Genomic DNA, 17,363 nt, shown 5'->3' with positions numbered 1-17,363 from the left:
GGTGGAAGCCCCAACCCCAAGGCCGGCTGCAGGCCTGCCTCACTGAGTCCAGGCTCTGGCACCAGCCCTGCAGGCAGGGCACCTCTCTGGGCGTCTGTTTCCTCCTCACAGCTATGGTGTCCAAGCCCAGCGTGAGCGCCGGTCTGCGTCCCCGACTCGGGCCCCAGAGCTGAGGCTGGAATCCCTAGGCCAGGGGGCACAGTCCCGGCTGTGGGGCCCTGTCTGACTGCCCACACCCCGGGTTGGGTGGACTCGACTCCCTCACCTGCTCCCCTGCCCCTCCGCCACCAGCCCCTTCATGCCCCAAGCTTGAACCTCCATCTCACCACTGCCATCCTCAGGCCCGGTTCCAACGGCTGCCTGAGAGCAGAGGCTGGTGGGAAACCACTGCCTGCACTCGCGGCTGCGCACCCAACCCTCCCGGCAACCAGGGAGGGCGCCGTGCGCGGCCACAACACCACCTGCTCCGTCCTGGCGAGCACTGCTATGAAGAGCCACGCATCGGTGGTCCTCAAAGTTTGGGCTAGGAACTCCGGGTCCCAAGAACCTTCCAGAAGGTCCTAGAGGTCAACACTGTTTTCACAATAACACCGAGGTGCGTCTTTTCGTCTTCTTGTCTTTCTGCTCTAGCTCCCTTCTATGCAGTGAACTTTTCCAGAGACCAGGTGACGTGTGATGATGCAGTGAGGTGGGCCTGAGTACCCTTGTGTTTTAAGTATTTCTGCTTTCTTGTCCAATGCACTGAAGTCATAGGCTCAGTGACGTTGACACTGTGCGAAGGTGTGAGAGCCAAGGGTCTCGAGTGCCTGAGGGCTCTGCCCGCGTTTCACCCAGCCCTCCCCTCGTGACAGGGCACTTTGTCTCAGGCCCAAGGTGTGGCTAGTGCCCACCGGTCCTCAGAAGCCCCTTCGGCTGAGTGTGCGCAGCTCCAGGGACAGCCCAGAGGCCCGGGCCCCCACCCACCCATGTGGTTGAGCCCTGGTCTCAGGCTTGCAGGAGGCACGTGTGCGCACATGCCCCCACACACATACACACCCCTCCCGGGTCAGCAGGAAAATCCTGGGACAGGTGCCTGCATGTGCTGCTCCCCTGTTGATGCCAGGAGCTACTGCATGTCTACTTCAGGCTGAGGCCCCAGACTTCAGCCCCCTCCAGTCACTGTACCCTCCCCAACCTGAGGGCCCCTCCTTGGGCCGGATACCAGGGATGCTGCCTGGTGGAGCTCCGCCAGGCATCAGACCTGGGAGCTTGGACTTCCCTGGGCCTGCCTTCATCACCCTACCCCAGAAGCAGGCCCAGGGCACTTGGACTCTCCCCACAGCTAGAACTCTCATCTGCCCCAACTCTTGCAGGAATGGGAAGGCGGTTCCACCTGTATCATCACACCCTCCTGGGAGCCCATGAGCCTGGAAGGATCTGTGCCCCTCAGCCCAGAAACACACCTACCTGGAAGGTAGGCCAAGAGGCCCTGAGCACAGACCTCTGCAGGGTAGGACAGGTGGCCTCACCCTACTGACAGCACCCAGGTGACCAGTGTTCCCAGAGGGGTCCAGCATTTGCAACAACAGGACAGGAGGGCAAGGGGCTTCCTTCCACCTCAGCGGGGGCTGGTTGTCACTTCTCCCCCATCTCAAGCTGACAAGTTTCTTCAGTTGACCCCAATTCTAACTGGGCCAAGTGTGTAAGGACAGACCCTGCAGTGTCACACCGGGCTGTCCCACCAGCAGTGGTGGCCCAGGTGAGGCCCAGGATGGGTCACGGGCTCAGGAAGCACCTGGCTCCTTGGGTAGGGCCACTAGATAATAAACATGGCCAAGTTTGAATCTCAGATAAATAACAATGAATGCTTTTTCAGTATAAACATTACACGGGACATATTTATATTTAAAAATTGGCCCCAGTTTATCTGAAATCCAAGCGTGACTGTATTTGCCTACTCCGGTCACCCCCCTGCAGGTTATGTGGGGCAGCCCAGGCCCTGGGAAGTAGAACCCCAACCACACCCTGCCCAGCTACGTGGGCCTTCTTCCTTGTCCCCCTCCTTCTCCACGAGGCTTTGCGGCTGGGTGGGGAGCCACAGCGGCCCCGGAGGCCCCTCTGAGCTGCCTGCACCAGCCCTCAGGTGGGCAGCACCACCCTCCTTCAGCTGCATGGCTCCATCCTCACCCAGGGCAGAGGGCCAGATATGCCCCCAGAGATGCACGGCCCCAAAGCCCCAGAACTCGACGCGACCTACGTGGCAAGAAAGGATTGTGCAGAAGTGACCAAGTTAAGGGTTCTGAGATGAGGAGATGACGCTGGATTGTCCAAGTGGCCTTCAGTGCAGTCACATGTGACCTTATAAAAGGAAGGAGATTTGACGTAGAGAAGGGGCAAAGCCACGTGACCATGGAGGCAGCTGGTCACTCAACCACCAGCCACCCACCAGGAGCTGCAGGAGGCAAGGCCCCACCCCCGGAGCCTCTGAAGGGAATGCGGCCCTACAATGCCTCGATTTTGCCCCATTGACACTGATTCTGGCCTGCGCGCAGGAGCGTATCTGCCGTTGTAAGCCGCCAGCTCGAGTGGCTTGGGCAGCAGCGCTGGGACGCGCACACACTGCGCGGCGGGACCCGGCGGCCGGCCTGCTGCTCACCTGGAGGGGAAGCCAGCAGCCCAGGTCCCTGCTGCAGCAGGCCGGAGCGCACCGAGCACGTAGGGGGAATCTGCTCGCCCCACCCGAGCTCTTGCAGCAGCCACACCACGCGGGCAGCGGGCTGCTCCCCGGGAGCAGGGATGGCAGGGGCAGAGGGGCCCCGGAGACCCCCATCCTTGCTGGCCAAGGTCGGGGCTCGTTCTGGGGGTGGAGATCTGGGCATGCCAAGGGCCTGGCTGAGGGGCAGGATGGATGTGGTGCTGCCCACTGGGTAAGGGAACGAGACCTGGCTTCCAGGGGCGCGGGAACCCAGGAACCCGACGACGGAACAGCGTGTATGTGACAATCGCTGCTGGGGAAGAGGCCCTGAGCTCTCACCTGGCTCTCAGAGGGACCCCGTCTCAAACATTTAGCCCCACCTCTGTGGACCCCAAGTGGCTCTGCTTCTTTGTCTGGCTGTCCCCGTGGGGACAGCCCCAGAGCCCCTCAGGGCAAGTCAGACCAGCAGGACTTGGGGTCCAGCCTTCCGGGCCAGGCCACAGCAGCTGGGCAGTGACGGGGCTGCTGCTGGACCACCCTGGGCGGCGCAGGCGGGCCCCTGGCCGGTCGCCAGCAGCAGTGACGGACGAGGGGGCCCCCCGGGCGGGAAAGGGCTCCCCGAAGCAGGCGCACGGCTCTGGGGTCGCTCGGTTTATTGGTAAAACGGGCACTGAGCGCGGCGGGGGCTGGACGCGGAAGCCGGGGCGGCGGCGGGGGCGCTTTTCCTCTTGAAGAACTTCCACTGGACCTTGATGGCGAGCATCCAGTCGCTGACCGAGAGCCTCCTGCACGCGGAGGTGCAGACGTGCGCCTGGCGGGGGCGCGGGGCGCCGGGCGGGGGGCGGGGCGGGGGCGCGGCGCCGCCGGGGAGGGTCGCGCCGCGGGCGCCCGCGCTTCACTTGCCCGCCTTCTGCGCCTTCTGCGCCGACTTGGTGACCTTGCCGGCGCCGCCGCTCTTCTTCTCCACGTTCTTGATGACGCCCACGGCCACCGTCTGCCGCATGTCCCGCACGGCGAAGCGGCCTGCGGGGAGGGGGCGTGAGGGCCGGCCGGACGCAGCGCGCGTGCGCACTGGCGCCCGCAGCATCCTCGCAGGTCCTCAGCTCTCCCGCCTGTTCCCCAGCCCGTGGAGCGTGGGGCGCTAAACAGTGGTGTCTGGAAAGCTCTTAGGTGGCCGGAATGACTGCACACAGCACTCGCCCAAGTTCTTGGGAACTAAATGGCCAGTGAACTGGCCTCAGGACACGCCTGGCCCAAGTCCGCCTTTCAGCTGTTATGACGGTGGCCAGCAACACTGCGTAAGGCAGCTCTCCATATATGTCTAAGGGGCATCCTATGGGTATCTGCGGGGCAGGCCAGTTGGGGCTGGGCAGTCAAACCTAATTCCCCCGCCAGACGAGCTATGGGCCTGGGGTGAGTCAGGTAGGGGCCGAGGGCAATGCCATCCCAGGCCTGCCCAGCAGGGCCACCTGTGCTCCATGAGACAGAGGCCATGGGCCCCTGGCTAAGCTCTAAGTGCAGCAAAGCAAGGCACTCCCCCTCCCTGCCCCCCACAGGGCAGTGCTGGGCCCTCAGCTGGGGCTGCACCTCCCTGGACCGCCCAGCTTACCAAGAGGTGGGTACTGGGAGAAGCTCTCCACACACATAGGCTTTCCTGGGACCATCTCCACAATGGCTGCATCGCCCGACTTCAGGGACTTGGGGTTGTCCTCCAGCTTCTTGCCAGAGCGCCGGTCAATCTTCTCCTTCAGCTCGGCAAACTTGCAGGCGATGTGGGCTGTATGGCAGTCAATGACGGGCGAGTAGCCAGCGCTGATCTGCCCCGGGTGGTTCAGGATAATGACCTGTAAGCACAGCTGTGTGAGGCCATTAGGTGTGCACAGGGTGAGCACTGGGGGCACCAAAGCTGGGGAAGCTCCTATCACAGAGGTCCGCCTCCCGGGTCCTTTGGGGCCCAGAGCGCTGGCATGGAGAACGGCTGTGCTGTGGGGAGCCCACCTCCCAGATCTGGACCCCAGGGTCCTCATTAAGCATTTGGCAAACCACAAGAGATAAACAACCGAGTGCCCTGTTTAAGGGGAACTGCAGGCAGAGCCTGCACTGTCAGCCCTGGCCAGAGTGGAGGCAGGGGGATGCTTAAATTGGAGGAGGGTCATGACATTCAATTACATCTCATTAAAGCCAACTTTTAAAACTTGTCATCTGAAGAGGTGATCAGAGGGCATGTACTGAAAATGTAGGGAATACAGGTATTACAGAGACACCTCTGGTAATAAATTAACCGAAGCATCTTCAAGTCCAAAGTGGGACCTCAATGAGTCTGGCAGAGCCAGGGCCTCGCCCGGCCTCTGCTCTCCCGGCGTGTGCCCTCAGCCCTGGCTTCACCCTGGCAGGCCTTGGTGGCTTCATTTGTAAAGGAGGGGTCTGAGTCCTCCTCGGCGCCAGGCTGAGGGCCGTCGCGTGCTCGGCTGGCCCCGGGCAGCTACTTCACAGAGGCCAGCGCCACTTACTGCCCCTGCAGGAACAGGTCGCCTGGCCACCATGCAGCCGCCCACCTGGGAGGTGAACTGGGCAGCCTCCTGGGGCGGGTCGGACTTGCTGTCCCCACACACATTGCCCCTGCGGATGTCTTTGACTGACACGTTCTTCACATTGAAGCCGACGTTGTCGCCTGGCAGGGCCTCGCTCAGGGCCTCGTGGTGCATCTCCACGGACTTCACCTCTGTGGTGATGTTCACGGGCGCAAAGGTCACCACCATGCCGGGCCGGAGGATGCCCGTCTCCACTCTGCCCACAGGCACAGTGCCAATGCCTGGGTAGAGGAAGGGGATTGTGAGGGGCAGGTGGGAGCCATGGGGGTGCCCCTGCTCCTCAATGGCAGGTGGGAGGCATGGCTACATGGAAGGAGTGAGGGGACAGGGTGGCCCAGACAAAGCGGACACTGAGAGGTCCAGACAGGAGTGGACCCCACGGAGAAAAGGGACTGAGCCAGAGAAAGTTCCCGGGAATGCAAGGAACCCAGGGGCAGAGGAGGTGGAGACAGGCAAGGAGAGGCCCCGTGAGGCAGCAGCGTGAGTACAGGTGGAGGACCAGCCACCCGGGTTGCCCAGCTGGGCTTGGATGCGGCTGCCTACCCAGAGGGCTCCCCAGGGCTGGTGCGCCAGAACTTCTCCTGGATCTGCTTACATTGGGGGGCTGCCTCGCAGGCATTTGGTGTCCCCCAGGGTGTGGAAGCAGTTCCACCCCCATCTTCCTGACTGTGATGGAGCCTCGTGTGGCATTTGTATGACAGTCTTAGGCTGCGGCTGTTCTCTATGCTGCATGGATGTGACACCCCCACCCTGCACACAGGTTCCTGATGTCTCTGACCACAGTCCCTCGACTGAGGGTCCCCCTTGCCCTTCGTGGGTATCACACATTTTTTGTGGTTTCTGCATCATCTAACGAATACCGTTTCTCACTCCTGGAGTGGATCATGTCTCTCACAAGACTGGGACCCCCAGGGAGAGGGGTCGACCTTGTGCCACCAGGTCCTGGCATGGGACTGAGCACTTACTTGGAGAGAAGACAACCCTGGCAAATGCTGGGCAGTCAGACAGATGTGTCGGGGTGGAAAGGAGGATGATGGATGGACAGACAAATGGATGGGTGGATGGGGGGCTGGGGAATGGATGCATGGTTGCCCACAAAGTATGCAGCATTGGGGAAGAGGCAGAAATCACCAGGCCTAGGAGCTCCTTGTTGGGGGACCTGGTCTCAGGATAGGGGTGTAAGGGGCAGAGCTGGCAGGGTGGGCCGTGCACCCGCCCTTACTCACCACCAATCTTGTACACGTCCTGCAGCGGCAGGCGTAGGGGCTTGTCCGTGGGGCGTGTGGGGGGCAGGATTGTGTCCAGGGCCTCCAGCAGGGACACGCCGCTAGCATTCCCTTCTTTGCGCTCCACTTTCCAGCCCTTGAACCATGGCATCTGGAAGGGGGGAGAAGGCACCCACAGGAGGTAGAGCCCACCTACTGGGCCCACATGGCCTCCCCAGGGCTCTCCAGGACTCGTGGTGGAGGAGTCCCACCTGCCCCCCAACACTGCCCACACTGAGTCACGTCCTGCCCATCAGGATACTGAACAGCTGTGCCCTCCCTCACCTGAGTTCACACTCAGCAGCACAGAGACCCTGGGAAGGGGAGACAGGCAAGAAGCAAAGCTGCTCCTCAGCCCAGACTTAGCAGACGGGCTCAGACAGGATGGCATGATGCTCCCAAGCCCATCCCCACTCTGCAGCCCCCAGGGCCCTGGCCCTTAGAGCCCTGGACAGGGCCAGCGGCACTGGGTCCCGGATCCGTGCCAAGAGACCATGGCCTCCAGACAGCCCAGATCAACATATGAATCCCTGTGCCAGCAGGTCTAGAGTGGGACATTCAGGGGTGGGGTGTCCTGTCAGTCTCCCCAGGAGGGTGACAGCACAGCCTGCACACCCATCACCCACTGAGTCCACCCAACAGCATGCAAACACGCAGTCCAGCAAGTGGGAGCAGGCCCCCGGCCGTGTCCCCAGAGCACAAAGCTCCGGGCTCCATCCCCCTTCACTCTCCCCCCAGGCTCCCTGGGATGCAGGCTGCCTGAGCCACAAGTTTCCCGACTGACCGACTGACCGCAGAGAGCCAGCCCTCAGCCCTGCCCAGTGCCTGCCCCACTCCAGGCCCCAGGGAAATGAAAACCAGCCCTCTATGGCACAGTTCCTGGGAATGGGGCACGTGGCCTGAGCCCCCACAGCCGCTGCCCTGCATTGTCAACCTGGAGGAAGTGTCCTGGCCAGAGAGGGGACTCCAAGGCCTCTGTGGGCCTGCTGAGGGACAAAGCCCCGATCCTGAGGAAGCCAGGGTTCCTCCCCAGGACACCCACAGGGGGCTGATGCCCCAGCAGCAAGGCTGAGGGGAGCCCGGGAAAGGCCCTCTGACCCTGCGGCCAGTTCCATTGTGGCCTGATCCACGACCCAGGGCTCCAGGACTCACGTTGGGAGAGGGCTCCAGCATGTTGTCACCGTGCCAACCCGAGATGGGCACGAAGGGCACGGTGGCCGGGTTGTAGCCGATCTTCTTGATGTAGGCGCTGACCTCCTTGACGATCTCATCGTAGCGCCTCTCGCTGTAGGCAGGCTCTGTGGAGTCCATCTTGTTGACCCCTACCACGAGCTGCTTCACGCCCAGCGTGTAGGCCAGCAGCGCATGCTCCCGTGTCTGCCCGTTCTTGGAGATACCCGCCTCGAACTCGCCCACTCCTGCCGCCACGATCAGCACAGCACAGTCCGCCTGCCCAGCAAGCCAGACGCCATCATGCCTGCCATGTGCCCAGGCCCCTCTGGACAGCGGGCAGGGGCCTGAGGCCTAGGGGGTCTTGACCTTAGGGGCAGTGGTGGGGACTCATCCTTCTGTCTGTGTGAACACCCTGGTGACGTCTGATTGTCTGTCTGCATTTCTGCCCATATCTTGGTGTCCCCATCCTTGCCTCTGTGTGCAAAGGTTGCCCTAACAATGGCTGGCTGTGCTAATTGGCACCCTGCATGCCTGAGATGCTGGGGCATTGAATAAATTCTTGGTGGGGGGGCTCTGTGCGAGGCTTGGCAAGTGGTAAGAAAGGTGGGGGGCCTTGTGCCCTGGTGAGGACCAGAGGAGACCCACCTACCCCCTCTCCCAGACTCTAGGGCCCAGGCCCCACCCCCTGTGCCCCATGCCCTGTGCCCCATGGCCCCGGCGTTCGGCTCACCTGGGATGTGCCAGTGATCATGTTCTTGATGAAGTCTCGGTGGCCTGGAGCATCGATGATGGTGATGTAGTACTTGGTGGTCTCGAACTTCCAGAGGGAGATGTCGATGGTGATGCCGCGCTCCCGCTCGGCCTTCAGCTTATCCAGCACCCAGGCGTACTTGAAGGAGCCCTTCCCCATCTGGAGGGGTGGGGCATGGCTCAGGGTAGACCCGGACCCAGCGCCTGGCCTGGGGGTCCCCCAGGGAGCAGCATGTCACAGCAGAGAGCCTCCCTGATGGGACCCTGGGACTCCAGACCCATCTCTGGAACGAGGGATGCAGACGCAGGGGCCTCTAAGGGACACTCAGACTGGGTCCTGCCCTGCCTGTCCTCTCCCCAGGTACGGTCGCGGCCATTTAAATGGGCGCAACTCCCACGTCCACCAGCAGGTGGTGCATGGGCCTGGGAGCTGCCTCGCAGCGAGGCAGCCTCACATTTAAACCCTCCCCCTGGCTGAGGGCTCCTCTTTATCTGAAGCTGGGGACCCTCCCCGGATCCCTGCATCACTCAGAGGCTGACAGCGCCGCTGCATTTTATCACTCACTGGCTGACAACCCTCTGGGATTTCTTTTTTTTTTTTTTAGGTGAAAAAGAAAGAAATTGGTTGAGGTCACAAGGAAGAACTTGGCTTTCCAGCTCTTTCTAGAGCCAGCCAAGCCTTCCAAGTAGCTCTGAGGCTCCTCCTCCCCTTTATTCCCCAACCTGAGCAGGGGAAGCAAGGCCAGGCTGCTCTCTGCAGACACCTGCGCTGAGGGTCCAGTGAGACCCCCAGGCCCCAGGCCAGGTCTGTGGTCAGGGCAGCACTGGGGTCTCTGCACAGTGGGCAAAGCTCCCTGCCAGGGCCGTGCACAGACAGGGCCCTGCTCTCCAGGGAGGCTGCCCAGCCAGAAGGGGCCACCCAGATGGACCCAGCTAGACCTGAACCAGACTCCCTGGCAGCCTCCCACCAGGGCCAGCCCTGCAGGGAAGGAGTGATGCAGCGTCTGGGCCCAGGCCTGGAGAGAGAGGCACTTTCCTCAGGCAGGTTCAGCCCAGGCCAGCAGCTGGCCCCCAGGACCCTGGCCCCAGCCCCTCTGTCATCTGGGTGAGAGCGTCCATAGCCTCCCGCATGGGGGCTTCTCCAAGAGCTCAGGGTTCGGGGAGTGGTCATAGAAAGCAAAGCCCCACTCCGTGGCCACCTCCCAGCACAGGTCTCAGCCACTTGAGAGAGGGGAGAGGCCAGCAAAGGGGACCCGTCCATACCCGCCAGCCAGGAACCCCCAAGGGCACCCCCTGGACAAGTAGCCTCCCCAGCCCAGCACGAGAAAATGGAGATGACGGGCTGGGTGCCCATCACTCAGCTATTAATAGCCGCCCTAAGTCCCGGCCCAGCCCCGGGACAAGGGAGGGCAGTGACACCTCCAGTCCCAGACCTTAGCCAGTGGGGTGGGGAGGTGAGGGTCCCTGCTTCAGGCCCAAAGACAGGCTTCAGGGCTCTCGAGTGCAGTGTGTTGCGGAGCCTGCCGCGGGCCCCTGCCGGGCAGACATGCTGCCTCTGGGCCACTCCCCCCACCAGGGCAATCCACCATGCCACCCCACCACCCCACCGAACACATCCTCAGAGGGAGGCCCCACCCCTGCTCCCCACTCACCACCCCCTCTCTGGACCCTCTGAGATACTCCTCCTGCAGGACCCGCACCCCCTGGCCTGGAGGTGGTAAGCTGAGCCACGCACACAGGTCAGGGGCATCCCAGCCCGGTCACCTGACGGGAACCTGTCCTCAGGCAGGGGCAAAGCGGGAGCCTCCTCCCCACCCGCCGCCCGCTCACCTCGGCTGCCTCCTTCTCAAATTTCTCGATGGTCCTCTTGTCGATGCCCCCACATTTATAGATGAGGTGGCCAGTGGTGGTGGACTTGCCCGAGTCCACGTGGCCAATGACCACGATGTTGATGTGGGTCTTCTCCTTGCCCATTCTGCCCGGGGTGTGGGGAGGGGCTGGCACGACGGGGGTTGGGGGGGCTCTGGCACAGGGCGAGGATGCCGAACAGTGCTTCTGTGGGTCAGGGCGGGGGTACAGGTGATGGAGGACCTCCAAGGAAGCCCAGCAAAGACACTCCCTGCCCATAGACAGGGCCCCTAAGGCCAGGGCCCAGTCCCCACATTCCGCAGTAAGGGAAAAGGCCCTCCAGCCTGCGCCTGGTACGTCAAGCCAGGTGGCAAGCCCAAAGGGTCCAGTCTGCGTAAATATCTGAGTGTTGGCCCACAGCGCTCCCCCAGTGAAGGAGCTTACTCCCATCTGGAGACAGAGAAACACCAGGCTGGGTGAGCCCATGACCAGGCAGGAGCCTGGCGATGAGTCACCCCACCCTGCTCTCCAACACTCTGTCCCCGATGTTTGTTCCTGGGCTGGGATGCTGTACCCCACCCCCACAGAGATGCCATGGTGGAGAGGCAGCCAGGGCCCCCCATTCTCCGTCTCAAGCAGGGAGGGCACCATCTTCCTCTCCTCCAAGCCTAGCAGGCTGGCACCAGGAAAGACAGGCTGGGCCAGAGCTCCCATGGGGGATGGCGCCTAGATCAGGGTCCCAGAATAGCTCGGGTCCTCCCCCAGTCTGGGCAGGGGGCAGACAGTAGGGTGGGGAGATGGGGGTCCCTGCTCTGTCCAGAGAGAAAATATGACCCAAGCAGCCAAGCTTAGCAGGTGCCAGACAGAGATGCCCTCAGCCTGTTGGGGTTAGAGTGGGACCCCCTCTCTCCTGGTCAGGACCCTGGGTCACAGCCCTTGCCCCTCCTGGAGGTCAAAGGAGAAGCCTAGGCAGCCCAGGAGGAAACAAGCGACTGGGGGATGGGAAGCGGGCACCATCTCACACCCTAGGGTGCCAACGCCGGCTGGACGCCATGGGATGGGGGCGGGATGTCGAGGGCCCCCAGGTCTCACGGCCACCCCCTCTCCTGCCTCCGTCGCCAGGGCACCCCCAGCGGCCCGACCCCCACCAGCCGCCAGCACTGAAGACCCTGCCCCAACCCCGCGGGGCCCTGGGCGGTCCCAAGGTCACGGCTAGCAGGCGACGGCCGCTGCCCCGGAGACCCGGAGCCGCCGCCGCCGCCTCGTAAACAAGCGCCGCGGGGCCCCCACCCTCCTCCTCGCCGCCCGCAGGGACCGACCCCAGCGCCGGTCCGGGCGCGCGGGGTGGGCGGCGGATCCCCGCGGCCAGCAGCGCAGCCTCGCCAGGCGCCGGGCCCCAGCTCCTCTCTGCGTCCAGGACCTGCCCCCGGGGAGGGGACCCGCTGCGGAAAGCTGGGGGCCGGGGCGGGGGGCCCCGAGGCCAAGCGTCCTTACCCCGAGCCGAGGTCTCAGCCAGAGGGACTGGCGGCGCCGGCGCCGGCGGTTTTATCTCTGCAGGAGGGGGTCCACCTATTGACGGCGCGGGCGCAATGCACTGCGCCCCTGCAGTACGGCAATGCGGTACCGGCGGGGGAGGGGCGCGGGCGCGGCCGGGGGCGGGACGCGAGGGATGCAGGGACACGGGGCCGCGGAGCCGCGGACGCGCGCGGCGCCACGGGGACGCGGGCGCGAGGGGAGGATGCCGCGAGGGACGCAGCCACAAAGGCGCGGAGGCCGGCGACGGCGGGCGCGCAGGCACGGGAAGGGGGCGCGCGGAGGGACGACGGCCGGCGGCGGGGGGCGCAGGGAGGGAGAAAGGCGCCCGCAGAGGAACGGCCGAAGGCTGAGGACACAGCAGGCGGAGACCGAGACGCCGGGCGCAGCACACCGAGAGGGGAGACGGAAGGAGGCCAGGACAGAAAGGCCCTCCCCGGGGAAAGAGGCATCCCGGGGGTGGGGCCGATCTGCAGGGACTAAACGGCAGGTGGGGTCGGGGCGGAGCGGGCCAGGCCGCAGCCTTAGGGGCTGTGGGGTCGGCCTGAGGCCTGGCCTCTGCCTGTTCTTGGTGGGCAAATGAAGCTCCGTCCTGGAGCCAGGACGCCCAGGGTGTGGCCAGGGTGCGGAGGCCCTCCCGGTGGGACCCCAGAATCTGCCTGCTTCCAGGCCCCCTGCCCCATGTGCTTGCCACATGGGCTCCCCCACAGGCCCCCACAGCCAGGCTCCCCCGTGGTGCGGCCCAGGAACGGTGCCACCGGGGTCCCCTCAGTTTGGTCAAGTGGCCTGAGGCTCCATCAACAGCCACCCTTCCTCTGAAGCCCCTGAAAGGACCATTTTCCACCCTTGGCCCCTGTCTGTGCAGGGAATGCCCCAAGTCTGCCCCCCAGAGCCCACTGATACCTCTGAAGTCTGCCGTGTGTGCACCTGTGGGCTGGGTTCCCTGGGAAGCAGTCTGCCAATCAGCAACCAGAGTTCCAGGCTGAGGCCCCCCAGGCGGCCTCCCCGAGCAATCAGGCTGGTGGGGTCCGAGTGTTGGGTCATAGGTGGGCGCTTCTGTAGGAAGCAGAGGTCCCTGAGGGTCCTGGGGAGACCAGGGTAAAGGCCAAACGGCTTCTAAGGAAGGGAATGGCACAGGGTCATGTGGAGACAGTTCAGGCCTCTTTCCGGGACTCCCGCCCTGTCACTTTGCCCGTTGTCACAACTCCCAACGGCTGTCTCTCCATCTGGCGTGGATCCAGAAGACACGAGCATCCTACTGATTTTTGTGACTGAAGGGTGTGGGAGAAGGTCGGGCAGGATCTCAAGAATTGTGTGTTGAGTGGGTGAAAGCAGAGGCCCAGTGCCCAGCTCCTTCGGCTGAGGCCATGGCCCTGGGGGCCCCCACAGCTGGGACCCAGCAGCTCAGAAGTCAAGGGGGCTGTGGGGCAGTGGTTGGAGTCCAAGCGGGTCTCACTGGCTTGGAGGGAGGATCTCTCAGGCAGGGAACAGGGTCTGCCCCAGGACACTGAGGTTAGTGCTCACAGGCAGAGGGACTCCTGGGGCAGGGAGGGACTCACGGATGACTGGACGCTTCCCAGCGCTGCTGATACCAGCAAACAGGCGCCAGGAATTAAAAATAAATGCCTGGCGAGGAATGAGGGCCCCCCTGCCACCTCCCGCCCAGCTGGTCTCTATATTTAATGTGTCCCCTCCTGCCTGAAGGTTAGGCTGGATTTGGGAGACGCTGCTTGGCCGCACTGGGCCAGACCAACGGGGCAGGAGGCCCACCCCAAATCCCCACAAGGGACCAGCAGCCAGGGTCCTGGGCTGCCTGTGGCCTCAGAGGGTGTTTGTCAGATACCCTCCGCAGTCTGGGCCGCACCCCTCCACTCCTGGCTTACCCACAGCTGCCAGCCAGCTGCAGTGAAATAGCACTGGGCACCTGTGCCAGGGGCCAGCCTGTGCTGAGAGGCCACGCTGCCCAGAGCAGTGGCCACTCCTCCCAGGGGGTCCGCTGCCCAGGAAAGACCCACCCTGGGGTGATCTCTGGTGGTTTCGCCAAAGGGCCTCCGTGTCCCCACTCAGCTGGGCTGTGCTGTGGGGCCACTCAGCCACCTGGACACACTTGGCACTCATGGGTAATGACACTAAGTAAGATTGTAACGCTGAATAACAACACTCCACCAGTGCCAAACAAATACAAACCACTGCTGCTTAGTACCGAATAACTACTTACCAACTACTAACGACTGACAGCACTTACTACTACTAAGTACTAAACAGCCACAGGTGCCAGCTTTGTGAGTTCACAGAGTACAGCCCCAGGACCAAGTGGGCACAGAGAGGCAAACCATGGTGCCCAAGGTCACACAGAAAGGAGGGCCCGAGCTTGTAGTCAGCTTGGAGGGCCTGAGCCAGGCCAGGGTTCCTTCCAGAAAGAAGCCTGCCTAGGTCACACCCACCCTCCAGGTCAGCCCTCCAGCTCCCAAATCTGAGCCACTGCTCGCAGTGGCCCCATAGCAGCCAAGGGTGTAAGTGGGGAGGAAAGAGCCAGGAAGGGGCTTCAGCTGCCAGCCTGGTGCCACCTCATACTTTCTGGGGAGTGGGACAGGAGGGAGGGGTACCAGCCCCTTAGCCCCCAGGCCCAGCACAAGCTGCTCGGGGAGACACAAGCAGCCCCCTCTCTTGCTGGCTGGGGTTTCACAGCCTGGGGAAAGAAGATCCAGCTAAAATTAACCATTATCAAGCTGTCAGCCCTGGAAATAAAACGGCCTCCCATTGGCTGCTGGTGATGTCACTGCCAGTTAATAATAACCTGTGAATGCACAACTAGCCACCTGTGCGTGTGCCCTCCTGCGGGGCCAAAGCCAAGGCTGCCCTGGGCACTGCTGCCTGAGCACCGGGGTCCAGCGACCCACTGGACACAGACAGCAGCTCGGTGGCAGGACAGGGGCCACGGGGCACAGCCAAGGGTGCTCTCCGGCCTTGGGGTATCTCAGACCATGGGCCACAGGCTGCCCTCGGACTCCAGGGCATCGGTGTGTGGGTCTATCCAATCTTGTCTCCCAGTCTACCTGGGCAGCAGGACCTGGACTGTGCCAACCCCCAGTCACCAGGCCTGTATGCTGGGAACTGAGCTGCCCCTGAGGCTGCAAATTAAGTGGTATCCATGGCAAAGAGGAGCTCTTGGCTACGGACCTTTCCCCAGAAAAGTAAGGTCATGGCCTCTAAATCAGAGAAGTGTGGCCAGGCAGGGGGCCTATGGGGCACATGCACAGCAGCTGTACCCCAAGGCCAGCCAAGGGCCCTTCCAGCACCAGTCCTGTGCTCAGTCTCTGGCCAAGTGAAGTGGGGAGTTGCAGTGACTCACTGCATAATCCAAGCCCTCAAACATGCCGCCCCACCACATCCAGCATGTCTGGGGGGTGACCTGAGTCCACCAGGGAAGCCCTGACAGGTGGCAGGGCACTGGCCCCCATAGACTCTGGCCCCAGGGCACCTGCAGCTGCTCACGGGAGCCGTTGCCATGGTGAAAGCTGGGCAGCTTGCAGGCCCCTCCCTTGAAGGCTTTCTCTCCCCAGGAGCCCTGTTGGTGGCACCTGTGCTTGGGAGGGCCCTCAGCCCCAACACCAGTGCCGGACCTCTGCCCACACAAGCCCTGAGCCCAGAGCTGCCAGCAGCCTTGACCTCCTGAGCTACCAGGGAAGGGGGTCTGGTGGGCTCTGTGCTCTGGACCGCCTAGAGTCGGGGCTCCGGCCTGGCACCAAGACAAGGGGTGGCAGGTTTCTCTGTTCAGCCCATTACTGGTTAGGGGCAACTGGAGAGTCCAGAGGAGGGGTCAGCATCTCTGACCCAGGAGGGGCAGCCCCTGTGGTGGGTCACAGAGACAGAAAAGCTGGGGAGGGTCTGCAGGCCCCCTGCCTGTCCCAGCCGGCCTTCTGTGGAGCTGGCGGAAAGTGGGGAGGCTGTACTCGGCCCAGCACCAATGTGGTTTCTCCCACCACAGCCGGACCAGGCTCCCCTGGGAACTAATGGGAAGCAGCACTGCCTCTTGAGGCCTGCCCTTGGGGGGTGGGGGGAGGCCCAGTGCTGGTCAGCCTCTCCTCCCCAGGCTGGGGGCATCTCTGGGTGGGATTTTCCAGGGAACCTGGAGCTCATTAGCGACCAGGTGTTTCCCCTCCTAGAACAGAGCCTCAGCCTGGCAGCTGGGAAAAACCTGCTTCAGCAACAGGAGACCTCAGGGGTCTTAGGGACGAGCTGGGGACTTTCAGTGGCGGGGGCCTAGTGCCTCCACCACCCCAGGAAAGACCCTCCCACCCCACAAGGCCCAGGGGCCCGAGGGCAGAGGGCCCCACCTTGTCCTTAACCTGGGAGAAGTGCACAGACTGCATAGGGACCAGATCGCGAGGAGAGCAGGCCGAGGCCGTCCATGCTGGTCATTTCATCGTCACTGCAGTGCAGGGCTCCATCCAGTTTTGAGCTGCTGCAAATAAAGCTGCCACAGGCCCCTGTGCATGCCACTTTGTAGGCTGCCCTGCTGGGCCTGCACCATAGGCGTAGGGCTGTGAGCCATGGGGCACTGTGCCCGTCATTCGTTTCCACCTCTTGGCTCTAAATTCACCCTTCAATTCCTGCTCTGTGATGACGGACAAAGTCACTTCACGCACTTTTCCTTTACACTGAGTAAGTACATCCATTTGCAGGGCAGGCAGTGGCGAATTTATAGTCAAGATGAAATTAATTGAGGACTGCCTTCTTTCCTTGACTGAGGACATCTTATTTCTTTGCATATCGAGTGATTTGGAGCTGAACACTGTCTGTAGACTCTGGACTGTGTCCCTCTCCCTCTGAAGGCTGCGGGCTCCTGTCTCAGCAGTCACTCTGCCACGGGCCTGTGAGGACTTGGTGTCACTCTTTGTTAGTGTCAATCCACGGAATGTGCAAAGTGCCTCCCAAGCCCCACTGTCAGCGTCAGCTCCCCAGCTCTTTGTGGGACTCGGTTCTGACCTTTCCTAGCTGGGCTGGAATAAGTCTCCCTTTAGGCTGTGGTCTTTTTGCCTAAAAAAATAAGATCTCTGCACTCTGCTGGCCCAATGCCAGTGCTTCCCAGCACCTTCATCTTCCAGTATTTTTGTTCCATCTCATTCTATGGCAGATTCACCCAAAGGAGCCATGCCTAGAATAATCTCTTCCCCTTGAGGGCAGGGGGACCTGTGGTTTGCGTCTGGCCAGCAGAACATGACAGAGGTGGTGACCTCAGTTGATACATTATTTAAGACTGTGTCTTGGCCGACTGGAGTGAGCGATGCTCCTGCTGGCCTTGAAGAAGTGAGCTCCCAGGGTGTGAGGAAGCCAGAGGGGCCATGTGTCAGGGAACTGTGGCAGCCTCCACGAGCCGAGAGTGGCCCACCACTGTCCAGAGGGGACCCCAAGTGAATACACAGAATTGACTTTTTGGAAGGTGTACGATTCTAAGAATGTTAGCACACATACAGACTCCTGCAGCCCACCAATCAGGACACAGACCGTTGCACCCCTAAAAGCACC

General features: G+C 62.5%; 1 protein-coding gene across 1 annotated transcript; it reads right to left on the bottom strand.

The window, feature by feature from the left end:
* Positions 1 to 3,310: 3,310 nt before the first annotated feature.
* EEF1A2 (eukaryotic translation elongation factor 1 alpha 2) lies at positions 3,311 to 11,932 on the bottom strand. The gene is made up of 8 exons (XM_037006515.2): positions 11,796 to 11,932; positions 10,284 to 10,508; positions 8,434 to 8,613; positions 7,683 to 7,979; positions 6,492 to 6,642; positions 5,230 to 5,486; positions 4,284 to 4,518; positions 3,311 to 3,697 (listed from the first exon to the last, which is right to left on the bottom strand). Exons 2-8 carry the CDS (start codon positions 10,425 to 10,427, stop codon positions 3,570 to 3,572), a joined length of 1,392 nt encoding a protein of 463 aa, XP_036862410.1. The 5' UTR covers positions 10,428 to 10,508; positions 11,796 to 11,932; the 3' UTR covers positions 3,311 to 3,569.
* Positions 11,933 to 17,363: the final 5,431 nt, after the last annotated feature.

Source organism: Manis javanica, chromosome 5 (genome assembly GCF_040802235.1).
Source record: "Manis javanica isolate MJ-LG chromosome 5, MJ_LKY, whole genome shotgun sequence".
NCBI classification, from domain to species: Eukaryota; Metazoa; Chordata; class Mammalia; order Pholidota; family Manidae; genus Manis; species Manis javanica.
This window is presented reverse-complemented; position numbering and strand designations above follow the sequence as displayed.

Bases quoted from the DNA above. Each gene is read 5' to 3' on its own strand.
- EEF1A2 (XM_037006515.2), bottom strand. From the start codon at position 10,427: ATGGGCAAGGAGAAGACCCACATCAACATCGTGGTCATTGGCCACGTG. The intron at 6,643-7,682 runs GTGAGTCCTGGA...CCCCCCTTCCAG, and splicing joins TGCTGGAGCCCTCTCCCAAC to ATGCCATGGTTCAAGGGCTG. The intron at 4,519-5,229 runs GTGGGCGGCTGC...CTGTGCTTACAG, and splicing joins CTGCCCAGTTCACCTCCCAG to GTCATTATCCTGAACCACCC.